The sequence below is a fragment of the Rhinolophus ferrumequinum genome, chromosome 22 (assembly GCF_004115265.2).
Source record: "Rhinolophus ferrumequinum isolate MPI-CBG mRhiFer1 chromosome 22, mRhiFer1_v1.p, whole genome shotgun sequence".
Classification (NCBI taxonomy): Eukaryota; Metazoa; Chordata; class Mammalia; order Chiroptera; family Rhinolophidae; genus Rhinolophus; species Rhinolophus ferrumequinum.
Genome location: NC_046305.1, coordinates 49,250,688 through 49,273,224, shown reverse-complemented (window position 1 = coordinate 49,273,224; position 22,537 = coordinate 49,250,688). Strand labels below are relative to the sequence as shown.

Below are 22,537 nucleotides of genomic sequence, written 5' to 3'. Positions count from 1 at the left end.
CGTTTCTTTGTTGATTTGTGAAATATAGGCTAGCTTGCTTAGAGTGTTCTCACAACTTGTCAATGATATAGAAAGGTTCCTTCCAATACTTGTAAAGAAACTACATTTGCTGGAATGGTTACTGTAGAAAACGATGATTTGTTCACCTAACTTCATTTGCCCATCTTGACCTTTTCGCTGAACTCTAGTCTATATCTAACTTCCTAGTGGACGTCTCCACTTGAATAGAGACGTCTCCTACTTATGACATCTAAAACCGAACTCCTCATCTTTCCCTCTGCATATGCTCCTTCCTCCCCAGACACCACTTCAATTTGTAACAACTCAATACTTGCAGTTGTTTGGACGAAAACCTCTGAGTTATTCTTGTCTCTTTTTTCTCATACACAGCACCTCCTCTGTCTGTAAATCTTATTACTTCTGCTCTCGATATATATGTACATTTATATATACAACCCGTCCACCACCACTGCCACTGGCACCTCTACCACTCTGGACCAAGATAGGACGATCTCTCCCCTAAATTGCTTGAATAGCCCCCCTTAACCCGTCTCCCTGTTCCCACCTTTGACTCGTGATAGTCCATTCCTAGCCCAGCAGCCACCGTGACCCTTTCAAAATGTGTCCAATTGCTCCTCTGCTGGAAACCCCCTCGGGTTCGCAATTTAATTGAGAGTGAAAGGCTCGGCCATCTCACTGGTGCCTAAGTCTCAAAGCCCTAAATAATCTTGCGCCTCTTTCCTCCCCGTCTTTTACTTTTTCCTACAACTCTCCCCCTACACATTCTGCTCCAGTCACACTGTTTCTCTTTTCCATTTCTCAAAACCAGTAAGCACCCTCCCTCCTCGGGGCCTCTGAGCTTGGTGATCCTTCTGCACGGCACACTCTTTCTCTAGACTCTTAACACTGTAACTCAGTCTATGACTCACCCCAGCACTTCATATCTCTCTTCATTGTTTTTATTTATTCCGCAGAACTCTCATCGTCTAAAATGTTATACTTATTAATTTTGTTTCTTGTCTGTCTCTGCCTACTAGAATGTCCACTCCATGAGAAAGCCAGGAATTTTGCCTGTTTTGTTCACTCCTGTACCACCAGTACCAAGAATGGTGCCTGGTACATAGTAGTTGCTCAATAAATACTTGCTGGATGAATAATTAACCTACTGACTTTGACCTCACCCGATTTAATTCCAAGAGAACTCAATCTGCATACAAAATAATGCAGATGTTTCAGGATGCAGAGCATATCAAAAGGCATTCCTCTTAATAAGAGGTTATCTTATATGTAAAATAAATTATTCTAGAATAAAAGACTAATTTTAACACACAATGCAGAATCGGAACTTTGTATAAGAGCTCTGAACAAACTGGGAATAAGATGACAAATTACAAATAGAGGCCAATATGAACTGTCCACATGGTAAAAACTACAGAAATGAGGACAGAACTGGCAGAAGGTTCCACAGAGAACTGGCGTGTTAGCTCTCCTTAAAGGACGAATCAAGTTTGGCTCCGCTGGGGTGAGAATATAAGGCAATCAGGGCAGGTGGAACATAAGCAAAGGTACGGGGGGCCAGCTGGACGGAAACAAACGGCACACACTGTCCTGTCCTGTAATGGGGGCACAGGGAGGATGGAAAGAGAAGAACCGTTTTAGGGAGACTTTGACAGTCAAGGTGAGCAGCCTGAGATTGTCCCTCTAAGGCAGATCCTGGCTCTCAGTTTGGACAAAGGGTGAGGAGAACCGCAGTGGGTGGAAGAGGGCCAGGAACCGCTCATGGGGAAGATTGTTTTGCTTATTGCTTATGTTTGTTTACTTTCTGTAGCGCTAACAACCAACAATGCACATACCTGGACTGCACACAAGACCAACTGCTCAGGCAGCACCTCTCGTGGGCAGAACTCCTACATGTGGATAAGCGCTGCATCACTTAGGAAATAAGCAGTGCGGGCTCTTGATTAAGAGACAGGGCTTCTTTCTTTTTCCTTCCTTTTTTATACACTACATCGAAAATCTTCACTCTCAAAATATTTTTTCCAGACATTGAGGGCTCTCCCGTGCTCTTTCCTTAATTTCTTCTTCCCCCTGCTTCTTAAGGTATTAGCCCAGGCTGGAAATAAGACTTTAATAAGGACTCAATCGATGCCAACAAGAGAAGGATTACAACCCAGCTGTTGTATGTCATGCTCCATTAACATAAATAACCGGTCGAGTCAGCCTTTTAAAAAAAACCTAGTTTCGCATTTGCCTAATCATATTCAGACCCCCCCAGAGAGCACTTAGAATGGAAATGCTTGAAAACATATTCACCTCTTACCCATTCCCCCCGCCCCCTAAAAATAAAGTTCCACTCCACTAAACATGATTGGTCATTGTAACTCACACTTTCTTTTCAAATATAATAAAACTTCTGCAACTTAAACTCTACTAATTTGGTATCCGTGATAATTCATGTCTTTCCATTTTGTGGTAATAAAAATAGGCTTCACGTGGTAAACAGAGGAACCGCAGTGTTTTAAGTAGCCTTTGACACTGTACTACTCGTTTACAAATAGGTAATAAATATTATCACTGTTCTTTAGCCTCCAGTGGAATCAAACCCAGGAACCCAACTTGTCCTGGATTGAAAGACAAAAGTAGACAGGAAGGGATGGGGCAGGGAGAAGGTAGAGGATGGTATGTTTCACAGATGTGTTATAGAAATACACGCTGGAAACCTATATAATTTTACTAACCATTGTCACCCCAATAAATGTAATTAAAAAAACTATTTTATTTACAATACATCGACGTGTCTGGGAGTCCCTATGCTTTTTTTTTTTTTTTTAATAAAATCTGAGTTGCAGGAATTTAAAAGTTTAATTCCTGGCTGTTTTGAATGAGTTGCACTTGTCTTACAAAATTAACTGGATATAATTACTGTCTGCACAGGAGTGTTCACAGAAGCATTATTCACGATAGCCACAAAAGTAGAAGTATCCCAAATCTCCACCAACTGATGAATAGATATACAAACTTTAGTATATAAGGTGGATATTAGTCCACTAATGGATTCCATTAGTGGATTTAGTACATAAAATGGAATATTAGTCACCTATAGAAAGTAATGAAATACTGATACACGCGACACCTGGGATAAACCTTGAAAACACTACATGTACTAATGTGAGAGAAGCCAGGCACAAAAAGTTACAGGTTGCATGATTCCGTTTATAGGAAACATTCAGAAAAGGCAAATCCATAGAGAGAAAATGTAGATGAGTGGTTTCCAGCAGCTGGAAGGACGGGGAAGAAGGAATGACTGCTAGTGGGTATGAGGTTTTTTGGGAGTGATGAAAATGTTCTGTAACTAGACAGCGGTCACTGTTTGCACAACTCAGTGAATATACTAAAATCATGGAATCACACACTTTAAAGAGGTGAATTTTATAGAATGTAAATTATATTTCCATATAGCTGCTATTTTAAAAAAGAAGAAGAAAGAAACCCAAGCTGGGAGAAGTAACTTGCCCGGTCCTTTGCTATTGACAAAGGATTTGTTTTATGATAATGATACAGTTCAAACTCAATTCAATGCAGTTAAAAGCAAATGGCTTAGAACTGATCATTTTGAAATGTTCTGTATATGAATCCTGCTTGGATTATGGGGTCCTGACATAAAGGTTAGGTGATGTATCCTCTAAGTAGTACTCAATATTGAAAATTCACAGTTACTATTTTTATCAAGTTAAAGTTTTGTTACAATCCTCTGATAAAACAGAAAGAAAACATGACCCACTGTATTTTGACACAGAAACAACATACTCATTAGGCCGACCTGAAGAATACATGTAACTTTTGCAGACCATTCTAACGAGGAAAATGTCAACCCAAGTCAGTGAATTTGGTCTTCCACTCATCGACCCTTTACTTCCACCCAGGATTTCAGCCCTGTGTTCCAGAAACCAACCGTGGATGCCTGCCTTGGAGAGCAGACTGCCGATTCTACAAAGACCTGGGTTTCTTTCTTTTGGATGGCACCATACACAAACGTGTCTTCTGAAACGCTGTTCCTGAAATTTCAGCATCATCCCTGAAGGTCCAGAGTCTTTTAAGTACTACAATATTAATGATAGCATCCCATTTTCTCTCCTAAAACTCAGAAGCACACGGATTCCCCTCGTCAACACGGCCTTTTTTTGAAATAACTGGCCTGATAATGGGAGCGAACAGCAGCGCTGTTACATGAGGTGGATAAACAACCCCATCTTAGGCGGATAACGGACAGGGGTTCAGATGATTCTCCCGCTGCCTTCCCCCACACCCGCACCACCCCCAACTCTGGAATAACAAGGTGATGGTAGTCACCATCTCATCGGATCCCTATGAACTATATAAAACCAAACCAAAACAAATAACTCCCTGACCACCAAAAATAAATGGCCCCGCCAGAAATCGGGCTGTCAGAGACCGTTCAAGAAGCTCCACGACAGCGATGACAGTTGAGCGGCCCTGAAGCTGGCAGCTCCCAAGGACTCCCCAGGCTCCAAAGAAGGTTCTCCATCAGTTTGGCTCGATCGACACCAGCAGGATTTGGTGCTGTTGCCTCACAACTGGTTCAACCCAGGAAGATTATTGGCTGAGCTTCCAAGAGTCAAGGGGAACATAGGCAGGGATGGCGTCCCCACTTTTTCTAGCTTTGCAATAATCTTTTCTCCATCCTTCTCTAGGAAAGAAGGCGATTTCAAATGCCCAATGAAGACCTTCGCTAGGCATAAGAGCTAAGCGTTCACAGTATAACATGAACGACCCTGGCTGCAACAACAAGGCTTTGACCAGGAGTACGGAGGAGACACTGCCAACTTGAACCTCAGTCAACACGCTAGAGCTCCAGCCATGACAAAAAGCGTCCTGTTTCTGAACTCACTAGGCTCTCCGCTGCCTCCAGGACTTTCCACGGGTATCAGTGTTCGCCTGGAATGTCAGCACGGCTCTTCACCTCCCACTCAGCGCTGACTGGACTACCTCCAATTCACCCTTAAGGACTTGGCTGAGACAGTACCTACTCAAGGAAAGCCTATCTGATCCTAAAGCCTGGGTTAGGGCACCTCCAAGTACTTCTGTTAGCATCATTATTACCAGTATCTGTCTGACTGTCTCCCCAATTAGATTTTGCGTTCCTTAAGAACGGGGAGCATCTCCTTAATTTTCTTCCAAACATGAAAATCACTTTACTGGCTTTGGTCTTTGCTACTATGGTTTTAGTGATTATGAAAGAACTACATGTGCCCGCTCCAGTTGTTCCCTTTCTCAATGGGTGGCATCACCTAGTAGTTGCCCGAGCAAGAAAGAGTGACATCATTCATTCATCCGAAAGACAACGAAAAAAGAAAAGGCACGTCTACTATAACTAGGCTCTATGCTAATGATTATATCTAGTACTGAACGACACAAACCCTGTCTCTGGGATCATGGAGCTGAGATTCTAACAGAAAAGAAAGATTTTGAATAAATAAATCATGTTATTAAGGGAAAAGTGTACCACTTTTCTGGGAGTGTACAACAGGTGACAACCTGGAATGAAAATGCAGAGATGAACTGGCAGTTGGTCGTATTTGGGCTTCTTTCCCATCATTGGTCGTATATCCAATCAATCACGTAGTCCTGTCACTTCTGCTTCTGAAATGTCTCTTTCATCCGTCCGTGTCCATAAGTCCTATACTGTCTTACTACCCACCTTTGCCTACAGCCTCCTAACTGCTCTCTCTGCCTTTGACTTGACTCCTCCAATCCAGAGTCCAGAACAGAAGCCAAGGGGACATTTCTAAAATGTCACCTCCATGTTTAAAAGCTTTCCAAGCCTCCCCATTGAGCTCCAATAAAATTTAAAAGCCTTCACATAACTTGCAAGGCTGCATATCGGCTTCGCTCTCTCCCTTTTCCTCCAGTCTCAACTCTTCTCCACATTTCCAGCACCCACACCCTAAGACATAGTAACTTATTATAGTTCTTTCTTTCATCTGAGTCTTGATTCGTGCTGTTTCCTCTGCAAGGAAATTCTCCCACTCCCAGAGTCCATATTAGTGGCTATTTCTTACTCTTCCTTCTGGTCCCCAGTTAGATGTAGTTTCTCCTAGGAAACTCTCCCTGAATTCTCCCACCCCTTCGGACTGAGTTAGGTTGGGAGCTATAGTTAGGGAGCTGAGTTAGGTTACCCAGCTATAGATTGTGTAACAGTCTTTACTTTTAGCATAATGATTACCTTCTGTTGTAATTGGCTGGTTTGTAAACTCTATGAAGGCAGGAGCCATGTTTGCCTACTCATTATTTACATTTGCAGTACTTAAGACATTATGCTGTGTACTACATAGTAAACGCTTTAGAAACATCTGTTCCATAACTAGATAAATGAAATGAACATGTGATTAAAACTTCCGATATGACAGAAAGTTAATAAAGAAGGCAAAAAATATGGCTAATCCCATCATCCAGACATAATCACCATTAACCTTTTGGTGTCTATCCTGCCAGACATTTCTATTTTTCTGTCTCTCAAAAATGAGATCTTCTTTTATGAAATACTCAGTCAACTTGTTGTTGTTTTGCTGTTTAATCTTAAATCTATTATTACGGATACCCTTCCAAGCCAGGGCAATGTTCTATGATGTTCTAGTGTATGTATATACCATACTTGAAACAATCGCCCCTCTCTTTGATGGATCGTTAGATTATTTCTAATATTTTATTAGTATAAAAATACTGAAATAAACAGTCATCCTTGAACATACAGTTTTTTTTTATACATTCGTACGTGATCATTGTGCATTTAACAGCTAGAATAGAGCCTAGCACACAGGATCCACTACTCTGGGGATGAGTGGATAAAGAAACAAATGAATAAGGGATCTGTTGTCCCTCAAGAGGCATAATAAAAGTGTGGCTAAAAGTTCAGTTCTGGAATCAGTACACTTTTGTTCAAATCCCAGCTCTAGCGCTTCCTAGTAACCACTAGTCTTTTTCCAGGTTCAGTGTCCCTCTCTGAACCAATAAAAATAATGGTTATACCAACCTCAGAAGACTGCACACTATAAGCACTCAATAAATATTAATTGGTATCATTATTTTTGTTGCTATTTCAAAACTTTATTTTTAGAATGGAGATTATTGTTGGAATAAAATTCTTCCAGGTCCATAGGAAGAAAGACAGAACTTTTCTTCATACAGTGAAAAAGAGAAATATATATACATATGTATATATGAATACAAATTTAAAAAATGTTTTGCTAACGTTTAGGTTTTAAAGACATACATTCGTTTGGCAATTACTCTAGTCTTGTGATATCTCTGCCACTGTTGCCTTAGATGTTATTTAAATTAAATCTTGTATACTTTAAATGTCGTTTGCCCCTAATCAGATTGTAAACTCTTTGAAATGGTAACTTGTAATTTCTGTATCCTCCACAGCACTCAGAATGATTTCTTTTATTTACAGCTCTTAAAAGATGATTGAGTTGATAGATACCTTTGGCTATACCACTTAGGAATGAAAACGTAGCTGAAGTTCTGTGGAATGACTGTGTGGAATGACTCTGAAAAGTCATGTTTAAAAAGAAGAAAATTCTGTGCTTACAGTTGCTGAAAGTTTAGGATTTCCCCCTACTTCCCTTCTCATCTAATAACTTCTTAAATGTCTCAAAACACTGGTGAAAACAAAACCAGTAGGCTTGGGGCACTGTGGTTTTGGGAGCATAAATGCTATTTAAGAAAGAAAATGAAAACGTGTTTCACCGACAGTATTCATTTTCCAAGGCTGTAATTACAGAGAAACACTCCAGAAGCACTGAAATTGCTGACCTAAGAGCAGCAGTGACACGATTCAGATTCACCTAAACTAGAACAGGAAATCCAGACTCTGATAACTCAGATCTCTATAAAGGTAGAAAAGTCCCTTTTAGAACTTGTCCCCCCCGCCATCTCTCTCTCTCTCTCTCTCTCTCTCTCTCTCTCTCTCTCTCTCTCTCTCTCTCTCTCTCACTCACACACACACACACACACACACACACTTCAAATCCAAGTGGAAGAATTTGCTGGAATGGGTGGGGCCTCATCAGCCTGACTCACTGTGGCTGGATTCAGACTACCAGGGAAAGCTGGCTTCAGGCTATAATTAGGCAAGCATTGCAGTTGGTTATGGTGGCATTTTCATGTTGAAGACAACATTATTAGAAAATGTGTAAACAGGAGAGAGCGGCAGAGGTCCCCTCTAGACCTTATGGCCACAGACCCCCACCCCGCCATAGCTTTTCCATAGCATCTGCCATTTTGAGTCTATGTATAAAACCACGTGCACACACTCCACCCATGCAGTCTCTTTCTCTTCATGGTCCTCTCATTTCTCTAAGAACCTTGGAAATCACTGGAGTTATCTTGAGTCTGCCACTTTAAACCTGTATAGCTTTAGGTAAGTTATTTGAGCCTTGGTCTCTTTACTGGTCTAATAAGTGTAGTAATATCTATCTCATAAGTTAGGAAAACAAACTGAAAAATAGCTAAAATAAAATATATTAAATATCTAGAAGAGTCCCTAGTGTCTAATGAACACTCAATAAATATTTATTATTATTAGCTACTATTATGATCTTCTTCGTAAGTCCTGTCAAGTATTTCAGAAGGTCTCTGCTTCTTTCTCTTATTTTCTGTGTATAATTTTATCATCCCAATTGAGATGGAAAATGGTCTTCCTTTAAACTTATTGCTATAAAACAAATGTACTTCTCTTGACTTCCCAGTTTCCTACCTAACCAATCAATGAGTACACCAATATCCTCCTTAGAACCACTCAACTATGAATACATGCAGTGAATTCTGATTAGAGGCTAGGGGAACACAAATTCAGTCGAACTGACTGGAAGAAAATAGGCCAGGAAACTCCAAATCCAACAAGTTTGGTTTAGTTGATATATGTTTACTGAGCACATACTATGTACTGGCATTGTGCTAGATTCTAGAGAGTAGAAAAGGATGAGCAAGAGGTATTTTTGACCCTTGAAGAGCTTAGAGCCAGGGTATATATTTTGAGATTGGAGAGTCAGGGAAGGTATCCTAAAAAAACAAAAAGAAGAAAGAAAAAGAAAGGAAATGGCACCTGCGCTGAAACTTGAAGGATGAGTAGGCTTTAACCAGGTAAAGAATAGGAGAGAAAAGGTATTCCAGGCAGAACAAAGACTGGTAAGTATGACACCGCGGTGAATTGCAAGCAGTTCAGAATTAATGGAATAAAAACCATGTGGAAAAAAGCCAATTTGAAAAAAAACACCAAAAAAAAAACAACCATGTGATGGAGAGTACTGGGAGATCAAAGGAGATTTCCAATTTACGTAGAGAAGACAGAATTGCACGCTGTGGCCACCTAAGTAGGAGCTAATAGTCCACTCCCATTACCACCAAGCTTTCTCTAGCTGAGCTCCCTGATCTAGAAAGTACTATTTTCCGTCACAAAATTGACAAGTAGTTTCAGGCCCACATTATGAGACATTGGGTTGGTTCCTTTGTTACTTGTTTTGCCTTTATTGCCTCACTTGTAAACTGGGGTAATAATCATGCTTTCTTCACAGGGTTGTCATACACATTAGATGAGATAATACTGCACATACTTAAAATAGTACCTGACACAAAGAAAGTATCAGGACATGCGAGCTAGTATTATCTGCTCTAGTCTCACTCAGCCCACATGTGCTGGGCGTGGCGTGGGTACTGTGATTAAGTGAGAAAGCGTATAAGAAGTTTTCCTCAACACCATTTCTATGTAAAAATCTTTCCAACCCAATAACCTGTCAGGATTTATGATCATGGTCCATAAACTCTATGACCCTGAAAAAGTCACAACTTCTGAGCCCTGGCAATGACCTTTCTGACAAAAAAGTGTATCATTGCCTCATTGGTATTTATTACTTGACACATAGGGGAGAGATTTAAAATAATCTCAATTGGTCTTTTCTCTGTGTCCTAGCTCCGTCTCTGTCAGTGGTTCTCAGCATGGAGAAGTAAGGACTAATCAGGATATGAGACCAGGATGCTAAGAGAAAAGCCTTGGAACTCCACACTGGAAAGTGAGGTCGCCTCTGTTTGTCACCCAGTTCATTTCCCCTCTCCTCACAGCCTCCGGCCATTCAGTCCCTCAGCGGAGGAGACACCCCTCACATCTACCGTGTTTCCCCGAAAATAAGACCTAACCGGAAAATCAGCCCTAGCATGATTTTTCAGGATGGCATCCCCTGAACATAAGCCCTAATGCGTCTTTTGGAGCACAAATGAATATAAGACCCAGTCTTATTTTTGGGGAAACACGGTACGTTCCAAATCACCTCTCAACCGAAAGGAACATGCAGGCAGACTGCCTTTCAGAGGGCACCCACTGAAGCAGAATCAAAAGGTGCAAAAAGAGGAAGGGGTTGGGGTGTTACCACCCCCACTCCCACTATCAGCACTACACAGCTGTTCAGAGGTTTAGTCGTCAATTAGCCACTTAATATTCCTGCAAACTCGCTGTCTTTAAAAAAAACCACACAAACCAGTATCCATGACAACTGTGGGCACTAACAAAACCAAAGCAATAACAGGCTGTTTAATTCTCAGGCACACGTGACATGGAGCATCTTCTGGGTCCACAGGAAAATCTGGTAGGATACGCATTAGGTCTTAGGGAAACATTTCTATTCACAAACTGAGGGAAGACAGGGGAAACCCATGTCAATCCTGCTTTATTACCCCTTTCTTGAAAATGGAATTTTATTATTTTATGTCAAAAACTATCAATTCAATAATGAAAGAACCCCACATATCTCAGGGCATGTTTACACTGTACTCCTGTGTGGCCCCACCCCTGGGTAACCCCCAGGGGGCACCAGAGAGCTGTTTCCTTTTTTAGCGGGGGGGGGGGGGGGGGGGGGGGGGCAGGGTAGGGGGGGGGGTTGTTTATGAAATCTTGGGTGCTCTTTCCAGGCTATATAAATGCCAGGAGATGGGTTCTATCATATAGCCTTCCTGGGATCAGTCCAGATCACAGGGAACTGGGGACCTGGATTATATTATCAGTCATTTGGCTCTTGGCCAAATCCAAGGATAAGGGAATGGTGTCGAGTGCAGGAGTTCCTTGGTTCCTGAGCTCCAGGTATTCATCCTCCTATTGGAAACACAGCATCATATAAAGGTTTCAGATTCAGTGCATGCGCTGCAGCCTGGAGGATGGCACTCCACCCTCACAGAACACTGCCTCTAAGCTGACATTTCAACTGCACCTTCCACAGGCCCTTCCAGTACTCAGCCTGCCCAGCTGCCCCTGCATGGTGCAGTGTGCAATATGACCAGTGTATGCCACGGCCACGGGCCCACTCCTGAACCTCCTTAGCTGCGAAGTGGATTCCCTGATGGTATGCTGTGTTGCGTGGAATTCCATGCTAGTGGAACGGGTACTCGCTAAGCCCCCAGACAGTGGTGCTACCTGAAGCTCTGTGGGCAGGCAAGTCATCCCCTGAATAGGTGTCTAATCTTGTGAGAAGGAAGCACTGACTGTTCTTGGAAGCACCCAGTGTAGTCAACTTGCTACCAAGGAGCTGGTGGATTTCCTTGAGGAACAGTGCCCTGTCGACAGAGCAATGGCCTCTGGCTGACGGGATGGACCTCTAAAGTGGCAGCAGCTTTAAGGGTCTTGGTTGGGCCCAGGCTTCACCTCCATCTCCGCATTTGTGTGTCTATTGCATTCGTTGCCACAGGGGGCTAACGTTTGAGTTATTTTGACTAGTTGATTGTGTAGCATCTTTTCTGTAATGGATACTTTCTGGTGAGCATTAACATCTAACGCAAACGTTTCCACACTTTGTGCGCACACCTGTATGTCCACCTGTGGTATCACACAGGACGTACTCTTCGTGTCTGGCTTCTCTTGCCTGTGACAGTCATCCATGTTGTTGTATGAACCAGTAGCTCTTTCCTCTTATTGCTAAGTAGTTTCCAACTATATGAATACACTAAAGGTTACCCCTTCTCCCGTTGATAGACATCTGGGTTTTTTTCTAATTTTTGACTATTACAAATAAAGCTGTGAAGGACATCCCCAAAAAACAACAACAAAAGAGTTGAATCAGTTTTGAGCAATGATGACAGATTCTTGTTGAGAAGCAAATGGTTGTGGCTGAGGCATCTCCTGCTGCCAACAGTATCCAGACAGGTAGAGTGGTCCAAGCCAGCTACGGAGAATATAACGCCAGCCGACTGGACTAGGTCCCCTGGGCTCACTGCTGTCCAGCTATAGAGTCTCAGGGTGCCATGTAACCTTCCTGAATTGATCTGAGAAGTAAACCAGGGGTGGAAATGGTAAGGCAGAATCTCTGCCCACAAACCACAGCACTCAGCACACAGCTTGCACTACAGATGCTTTTGGGGACATATGCTCTTAAAAGAGAGCATTCTGATAAGAATGCCCACAATCCAGACTAAGCCATCAGTCGTATTTTCCTGAGACCTCACTACCCCATGGTACTCCTTCTACTTGGGAAAACAATTATCCACCCATGGGACTTACCTTCTCAAAGTCTCGAAGAGCCTGGGTGTGCACCTGAGGGGGCTTTTCAAATGCTCTCAGGTAATGTGTCTGCCCAAAGGGGACCTTCTCGCCACTTCTCCAGATCTGTGACTGTGCTGGAGGGCCTCGGTCTTTAGTGTCACTAAGAAAAGCTGCCGGGGAAATAGAACAACAAAAACTTTTATATAATGGCGGCGTTACGATCATTCTCACCTACATAAGCCAACAGAATTTGGTTTTTGCAAAACACCAACCAATTCTAGGCCACATAGAAGCAGTTCATATACAGCAACCTATGGTAAATCATACTAACGGTGGTCTCCAGTGAAACACACTCGTTTACGCCCATGCCCCATTGTGATTTGATGTACCTGCTTCTCCATCAAGAAGTGTTTATTTCTCCACCCCTTGAATTTAGATTGGCCTAGTGACTTGCTCTGAACATGAGACTACGAGGAAAATGCCACTGTATGAGATCCAGAGACCAGGCCTCGAGAAGCTTTGCGTTTCTGTTCTGGCCTTCTTAGAATCCCAAGACCGCCATGCTGTGAAGTAGCCCAATCCGCCCTCCCGGAGGAAGAAAGGCCACGTATAGGAGGAGTGGAGATGTCTCAACTGACAGCCAGTAACCAACTGCCAGACACTTAGGTGAAGCCTCTTGGACGCTTGGCCCCTGCAAGCTGTCAGAAGATTGCAGCTTTTTGAGTAATCCCAACTGACACCAGCAGAAGAAATGCCTAGTTTGCCAACACACAGGATTGTGAGAAATAATAAATCATTGGTTTAAGCCTCAGGTGGGCAAACTTTTTCTTAAAGGGCCAGACATAAATATTGCAGGCTCGCGGCCCATACCATCTCTGTCACAACTACTCAGCTCTGCCTCTGTCACTCAAAGCAGGCACAGACAGTATGCAAATGAATGGACATGAGTATGTTGCCATAAAACTTTATTTACAAAAATTGGCTGACCCCTGTTTTAAGCCACTAAGTTTTAGGGTGGCTCAGCACAGGACCAAAGATAACAGATATTCTTTTTTTTTTTTTTATTTTTTTTTACGTCAAACTATTAGATAAGAAATATTTACAAATCTCTCTGTGGAGAATCTTTCAGGTTATCATTTAGGAATAATAACAGTTATAACAACCAGCATCTTTAACTGGCATTGCAGGTTACAAAACAGTTTCACATGAATTATTTCATTTATAAAGTTACTGCAACCGGTGAATGAGATTGGCGTGATTATGAAATCCATTTTATAGATGAGTAAATGAAGGTTCAGAGAGTTTGCTTGACCAAGATTCCATTTCTAAACCCTGGAAGAACCATGTTCTCTCCACTCAACCTTCCTAACGGTAAGCTAACACTGTGTTATTTTAACACTGACGGGGCTGCCATAGGCCAAAGAGTTATGAAAAACCAGGCAAAGAAGCAGAGATGTCATCAAAGGAAGCCTTGCCCTGGGAGAAGCCAATGAAAGCTAAACTGCTACAAACCCTAGGCCTGCCTTTGAGGAAAACCACTGAAAGAACAAGAAATCCAGGGCTTCCCTCAAGCATAGCACACAGAGGATCTCAGATTGAAGTGAACTGGGGGTTGCAGACTCAAGTGGAAGACACAGAAAAATACATCTTTTCTTGGATGACAGGAGGAAGCAATGAGCCTTTATTACTGGGTAATTTTTTTTCTAAATCAGAAAAAATGATAGCCGTCACAATACACCGAGCTCCACAGACAGTCAGTGCAAGTGAGAGCAAAATGGGCCCTGGACATGCTTCACTGAGGAAAAGTTAATTAGGTAGAGGAGATCCTAAGGAGCTAAGAGGCAAAATGTCATTACATGCTTTTTGTTATCCCCTTTCCTTTGCTTCTTTTCCTTTTTAAAATTTCCTTCCTCCCTCCCTTCTTCCCTCCTTTCGTCCCTCCCTCATTTCCTCCCTCCCTCCTTCCCTCCCTTCCTTCCTTGTATATTCTGGTCTCTTTTGCCAAAAATCAATCAACCATATATGCATGAGCACCAAATGAAACAGCAACAAAAACAAAAATATATAAGTGGGACTACATCAAACTAAAAAGCTTCTGCTCAGCACAGAAACCTGTCAACAGAACAGAAAGGCAACCTACAGGATGGGAGAAAATATCCTTCCCTTCCCTCCCTCCCTCCCTTTTTCTTTTCCTTTCTGCAAACTTGCCAGAAGGAGCACAAGAAAAAGTCCCCAGATAACTTCAATCAACTTGTCAGAATTTTTTTAAATGCTCAGAAGAGGGCATTTTCTGCTGAAAGAAAAAAGGAACAAGCAGGAAAAGGAAGAAGAGGAAGACAAAAAAGGATCAGGAAGAGATGGTGGTGAAGAGAAAGATGAAGATGAAGAAGAAAATAATGATGATAAATAGCGTGGTTCCAGTACAGTGTTTTCTTGTCTAAAAGTATTATATTAAACTCCCCATGATACCACTGGTTTTAAAGGAAAAAAATGAAATGGAAGGCCATATAATTTGATTTTAAACTGGGCACTGTACAGCGTCTTTCCATTTTTGTAAAATTAGCATGTTTTTAGATGGTATGTTTAGATAGTATGTTTTTAGATAGTAAGGTATTTTCAATAACCACTAACCTTACCTGGTAGAGTCTAGGAGTTTAAATTAGCATAGAAATTTAAAGCTGATTTTATTGGTGCCCAGCACATATTATAGATAGAGGTCGTATTTTTTCTATTGTCTTCGATTCAGTTTGTACAAAATAATTGTTATTCTGTTAATTGTATACCAGTCTGTGATCACAGGTTAACAGTAATAATAGTAATAATAACATTGCACCTCTTTTGTCAATATTCTGATTATTTCTAAGGAAAACGTAAATATTTCAATGAAAGGAAATTAGAAAAAAATTATTTCTTCCAGATTTAGGTGAAATTAAATAGGCTATTAAAAGGAAGAAAATTTGATAAAACAGAACAACAATACATTACAGTTAGGTTAGTGGGATGAAAAGACCTTTTGAAGCTTGGATATAAATCCTGACCACTTGCTAATTGTGGGAATTCAGGCAAATCTCTCAATTTTGCTGAGCTTTGTTGTCTCCCTAAAAATGGACATAATAATACTTAACTCACAGAGCTTTCCTATGGATTAAATGAAATAGCAAATAAAAATACCCATCCTATTATCTTGTCTGTACTGGACATTTTTTCTATCCCACTTCCATTTTGGCCCCGGTCCTTCCGTTTTTACCTCATAATGGAGGCTCTTGGTGCTAAAAGGAGGATGGTAGATCCCCGGAACTTGTAGATTTAACATACACAGTTACAATCTGAAGTCCTTAACAAATTCAAATCATAAACTTTTTTCCAGACTGTGAATATGAACCATCTGTGTGCTTCAAGGCAAATCACTTAGCGACATAAGTAAAACCCTTAAGTGATTAAACGTTTTTTGTTAAAAATCATCCCCAGAAGAGAGCTGTCTTCACTTTGGTTTTGTAGTTTAGGTAGATCCCTCGCCAATGGTAGGGCAGTAATGGTATGATATTATTATGAAAGCCCTAATAATAGCAATTATCTTTACCGGGTACTTATTCCTTCATGAGCTCTGTACTGAGAGCTCTTCGCACTTAAGTTCACTTGTGGGTTTGACACGATCGTGAGACCTATTTTCGTGGTGTAGTACAGCAGAGATTTCATTGTAGTGGCAGAATCTACTTTAACCATTTTACAAGAGACCTTAATTTTGCAAGTACAGAATTGTTAAAAGTATGAAGAGTTCACCTCAGTATTTCGGGTCTAATTCACCGCACTGCGCTGGAAAAGTGGAGAATGATAAGCTACAACGGTATGTGCATATCTGGAAATTCACAAAAAGTCTGAGGACATTGCAATGATGAATTTAGAAGATCCATGATTCAGGGGATTTATGATCAGCAGGAAAACAAAAATAAAGCAAGGCAAGACGCACGGCCTCCTTACCAGCTGCGTGACTTGTGCTGGGTACCATCTCCCCGTCATCTTCTGCAAAATAATCTCTGTGGAGAGAAACACATAGTCAATGAGGTAACCACCCTGCGTGGTCCCCAGTCCCTGGGGTGTCAAGATACCTACATTCTGTTTTCATTTTTTTCTCCACAAGAATTCATTCCGCTCTTACTATGTGTTGGTATCGGTGTTAAGTGCTGGAGAGCCAAAGACAACCCCGCCCAGGAAGAGTTCCCATCCTCATAAGTCCACGTAGACATGGCCATTGAGTAAACATTTCCAAAGGTATTCAATTACCATGTGGTGGATGCTACGCAGGAAAATGTGGACTCACTGAATTCCTAGAGAGACTCAGAGAAACTCAGAGAAAGGGTACTTTAAGCTGAGATGAAGAGAATGTCAACCAAATGAAAAACAGAAACCGGAGAGCACGCCATCACAAGGGAACAGCGAAGACCCGGAGTTGAGAAGGAACTTGGCCTGTAAGAGGCACAGAAAAAGTCAATATCGCCACCTGACCACGCACTACCTTGTGGGATGGGGTACGGATATTGACTTTTATGTGAAGGGTGATGGGAAACCACTGATGGATTTCACATGAGGGAATAAAGGGTAAATGACCAGATGCAGATTTTAGATCGATCATTCTGGCAGCTCTGAGAGAGACTGCATGGAGGGAGCAGAAGTGGATGGGGAAAGCAAGAAGTCGTGATGGTTTTAAATAAAGGCAAAGACGGGAGATGGAGAGAAGGAAATGATTTCAAGATATGTTCAGGAAGTAGAACTGACATGGAGAACAGATCAAGTCTCTTAATGGAAATGTTAAAAACACCACAATTCAGTAGCAAGAATCGTGTGTGTATCCAGGGTAGTGAGACTACCATCTCTAGCACATCAGGGGGACAAAAAAAATCTCAAAATGTACTAACAAATATCTGTTGAGCACCTACTATGTTTTAAAGGCATCATCTTTTTTTTTTTTAAGACTTTATTGGGGAAGGGGAACAGGACTTTATTGGGGAACAGTGTGTACTTCTGGGACTTTTGTTGCAGGGGGCGCAGCCCACCATCCCTTGCGGGAGTCAAGGAGTCGAACCGGCAACCTTGTGGTTGAGAGCCCGCTCTCCAACCAACTGAGCCATCTGGCCACCTGGCAGCTGAGTGGCAGCTTTGACTTCATTCTAGTTGTGGAGGGCGCAGCTTGCTGGCCCATGTGGGAATCGAACCGGCAGCCCCGTTGCCCAGAGCTCACGCTCTAACCAGCTGAACCACCCATCCAACCCTAAAGGCACTGTTTTAAGCTCTGCGAATGTAGCAGCGAACCAAACTGACAAAGATGCCTGCACCCGTGGAACTTACAGTAAGGGAAAACAAATAAGTAAAAGGGATAGTCACACCTGGGGACAAGTACTGTAAAAAACCCAAGTGGGAATGGGGATAGGGAGCACTGGGGGTATGGGGAAGAGGAGGGGATGGCAATTTTCAACAGGCAAGCTTTCTCTGAAAAGTACTAAGCGTAGCCAGGGTGGTATGTGGGGGGAAATCTAAGCAGAGGATGTCAAGTGCAAAGGCTCTTAGGAAGGAACATGCCAGAGCATTTGGGGAACCACAGGGAGGCCAGCGTGTCTGGGCAGAGTGAGCGCGGGGTAACTGGTAGGAAGTGCGGTCGGGGAGTAATGGACAGGAGGGCAGATTGTATTAAACCTTTCGGGACATTGAGAGGCATTTAGCCACTGGGGTCTTGTGAGTCCACAAGAGAGAAGGACTGAGTGACAAATGTTTTCAAAGGGCTGGTACGGTTTTGACAACAGACTAGCTGTGTGGGGAAGGAGAAACAGAGAAGCGACTGCCATGATCCTACAAAGAAAAGCTTTCAACATTTAGCTTATTCCTTAAACCCTGGGTACTCCCAGTTAGTTGTTCCAAAAATAATTCTGTAGACGGAGATTTAGAGAGTTTCTCTTTTTAAAAGCCAGCAGACATTCATAGGGAGAGCCTGGCATTTGTTTAGAAACTGGTGGTGTTCTTTCTTCTCTGTCTCAGGGCTGGGTCTTGGCATAAATCTTCACTTGGTTAAGTTCCAGAGAGACATAAAAGGACCAGACAGGGCATATTGGTCTCCACACACCACCTGGCAATTCTTCATTATGCAAAGGCAGATCACCAGCTTGTGGTTCTTCCAGGCCCTCTGCCTCTTTCTCTTTCCATTTCTCATTAAAAACGTTTGCTAACAGTGAACAATGGAAGAGATGAATTGAATATACTACTTATGGATTCCCCTCTGTTGAGATACAGCAGGGGAAGGATGTTGAAAGTATCAGCCAGAACAATATCCTAAAAAATTTGTGGGAAAAACATTTCTACGGTGCTGCGGCTAGTCACACATTGGATGGACTCTGTTACGTTCAGCCCTAGGTAACTGCACCTGCCACGAGGAGCAGGGTCATCCTCGGGCCAAATTCAGCCCATCCGACATGTTTTATTTGGTCAACACAAAGTTGACCCATTTCTAACTACTCTTGGGAAATGAATGGGTCTAGCCATGCTCGGCCTGCCTTCAAACACCAGGAGATAACCTGCTGCCTCTAAACCGAACAGATATGTGTTCTCCAGCTTGGCACTCTCCTTGTCACGCCCGGTCCTCGTCCCAGCTCACTCACTCATTTATGATACTTGCTTCACTCCTTTTAGGTCTCAGAGGCTCTTCCCCCTGGTGTAGATCAAGTGCAGACAGAGTTTCATTCCCGCCTTAAGACACAGTCTCGAGTCATTTATTGGCTTCGTACATGATTCATTCATTTGTGACCAGAAGCCGCTAACTGGCTTGTAAGTCACTTTTACCTCTCTGGGCTTCCGTTTCCACAAATATTTGTAGAAGTGCATGGATTTCTAAGGGTTCTTGCAGTAATTAATGCAATTCTATTCTGATAGATGCTTCACTATAAAAACCCATTTTAATACTTTCCAAGAATCCGAGGCACTGGCCAGACATGATCTCATTCAATCCTCCTGGCTCCAAAGATTCCCCCTTCTAGATCAGGAGCAAGTTACAACCAGGCCACGAATATTGGTCCCATGAGACACCCCACTTTCTCCACCCTGCCCACAGCCACCCTGAGCTAGCTGCCTGCCTGGGATGAATCAATCACTGAAAGGATAGAGAGAGGTCACTTTGGATGGGTACTGAGTTAATGGGCTTATTGTAGTCTCAGGAGATTTTTTAAAAAATCACTTTGACTCTATTAACAGCTCAAGTTCCCTCTGATTGCCAGCGAGTGGGGCTCACTCAGCTGCTCCAAAAGGTTGGTGAGGAATTTGATGCTCCCCCAGGGAAGGGGCTCTTCAGGAAGAAACACAGGGTAGATGACGAGGGGACTGCAATTTGTGACATCTGATAAACCAAACTACAAAGAGAATTGGAGTATGCTACAGACAGACACCAAGCTTGCCCCCCCACACACACACACAATCATACACCCAAAGCAGTAATATTTGTTGGTAAATTCTTCCGTATTACCCAAGTCTGGAAAAAAACTTGTACATCCTTTGTCCTAGTTTCTCAAATTCAAGTGCTTCTAGATTTCTTTTTTTAAACATGAGACCATGAATGACTCATGCTCAGCTCGTGAGTGGTCACTGGGGCACTTACAGTGCTCCTGCACAGATGTACATATGAGCGTATACAATATTTCCCACAAGGCGCTTTTACCTTAAATGTTGTTTTCCTGTATAAATTAACCATACGTTCCCTCAACCAGACTTATCCTATTTTTTTAAATTGTTTTTTTTATTAGTTTCATGTTTACGAAACACTGTAATTGTTAGACATTTATCATGTATACCCCTCACAAAGTGATAACCTCCTTCCCCCAATCTACTACCCCTCTGAGATCGCACACAGCCATTACATTTCTACTGTCTCTATTCCTTATGCTGCACTCTGCTTCTCGTGAATATATATAATTATAGTTGACATTCATTATTGTTCAGCTTCAGCTCCAGGTGTACAGTGCAGTGGTCAGGCATCTACATCTTCCCTGAGGTGGTCTCCCTAATGAGACAAGTGTCCATTGGATACCCCACAAAATCTTGACAACATTATTGATTATATTCCCCAAATTGACTTTCGTATCCCCGTGAGCCTTATGCTTTTCTCCCTACCTCATCCATCGGTCAATACGAATTCCAATTCCACTCAAATTACTTTTATTTAGTTTTACCAAGACACTCTCCTGCTTAATTTGAGGAACCAAGCATCTTCCAGGTACGACCCACCCACCTAGTTTCTGCGTGGTCTATTACCCGCACTTTCTTGATGTGCTCACCAGTAGCCATGAAGGTAGCCACTGAAGATTCCAACAATCCATCCACATTCCGTATTCCACCTGACTAGCTTTTCCTACTGTTTTCCAGGGTGATTAAGTTGAGAATGCTCAGAAAAGAATGGCTTCTCTCAAAGCCATCTGCTGCACTCTGATACTCTGATACTGTCAAACTGTGCTATGATAATTTCTCCCAATAATTTTTCTAAGGATAGTAGCTTCACTTATGTCAGGAATAACCATGGCACTCGATTTTGCTTTGCTCGAAAATGGCCACAATGTAGTTCCTTTCCCAGATGTGAGCAGCTTGCTTGTCCCACTAGTCTAGTCTCTCATAACATCGTGGGGAGGGGTAGAAACTTCGGCCTTTCTTCCTCAGCAAAGGGTGACAGCACGATGGAGCCTGCAGAGAGATAGTTTCTGTAAGGCCGCCATAGGCCATCCTTTGCAAACTGCATATTTGGCGTTAAGGCCTTGTTTTGGCCTGTTGGATTTGTGGACTAAGAAGAGCCGTGGGTCTTGTGAATGGACCATATTATTCATGAGCAATGGCAAGATGGCAGTCACACACCTTCACCACGACAAAGCAGGCTGCGCATCAAGCCTATGAACAGTGCGAGACATCCGAGGACCAAGGCCACTCCCAAACTATTTCTAAGGTGCTGCTGTCTGTCTAGGCCCCATTACCTTTTCCTTCTCAATCGCACCTATTTAGATCATTAACCTAGGGCTATTTCTTCCTACGTGAGTGTCCAAACTCCCAAAGGGGTGTTATTTTTTTCAGGCCCCTCCCCAGAGAAATCACATGCACTTAGGTTGTTGGAGGACCACACAGTCTGACACCCGCCCCCCCACGCTTGCTTCACATATCTAAACCTGGGGGATAAAGACCATCTCCCAGAGGCATTTTCTGTCTTTCGAAATTCTGTTTATATGGTTTTCTTATCATAAACAAAAATTCAGAAGGAGGAAAAACAATCTGCTATAGCAGAACTTAAAGCTAAAACCCTGGGCCTCTGATTGCTGTTTTTAGGGTTTTTCATTCCATTTCACAAACCTTTTTGAGAAGTTGCTTACATGGCAAGCACTGGAAATATAAAGGTGAAAACAAAATATATTCGGTCATCAAGGTGCTCAGAGTCCACTGGGGGGGGGGCAGAAAGGATTCAAAGAGATAATTATTAGAACAATGAGATTTAAAACAGAGCTTTCAGAACATAAATGAGATAGCAATTAATTTTGTCCTGATTGGGGATAGGGGTGTCTAGGAAACCTACAGAAAACAGAGGACATTGAATCTGGGCCTTGAAGGATGGGTGTGAATAAGTAAGAAAACATGACAAAGGCCCCAAAAAACGGGAGAAGGAGGGTGTGTTCAGCGCTTTCATTTCGTCCCCTCCCACCTGAGTGGAGCAGAGCCTGCTCAACACGACCCTTTCCAACATCCTTTTTACCTGTCACTCTCCCCAAGCCTTCCTCCCCCAAACTCTAACCCTCAGGAAGGCGTATTAAGGGGAGTCAAGGGAGAAACTATGTCTTCCTTTGCCCTTCCCACCTCAAACACTGTAGCTTTATCTAACTATGTAGCCCAAAGGTGATTTAAAATAACGGTAGCAATAAAAGATCAGGACTAATTTGCACTATAGTAAAAATGCCTACAGATACAGACCAGCAGAGAATCTGGAGA

The 22,537-nt window shown here is 42.5% G+C and overlaps 1 protein-coding gene across 9 annotated transcripts in view; it reads right to left on the bottom strand.

Moving 5' to 3' along the window:
• The window catches only part of LOC117014346 (myomegalin), a 175,784-nt gene that overhangs the window by 125,297 nt on the left and 27,950 nt on the right, over positions 1–22,537 (bottom strand). For all 9 annotated transcript variants that reach the window (XM_033092085.1, XM_033092084.1, XM_033092075.1 and 6 more), the window contains exons 2-3: positions 16,523–16,578; positions 12,563–12,714 (exon numbers count right to left, since the gene is read on the bottom strand). In XM_033092085.1, coding sequence (XP_032947976.1) covers positions 12,563–12,714; positions 16,523–16,578 — 208 coding nt within the window. The remainder of the gene's footprint in view (positions 1–12,562; positions 12,715–16,522; positions 16,579–22,537) is intronic.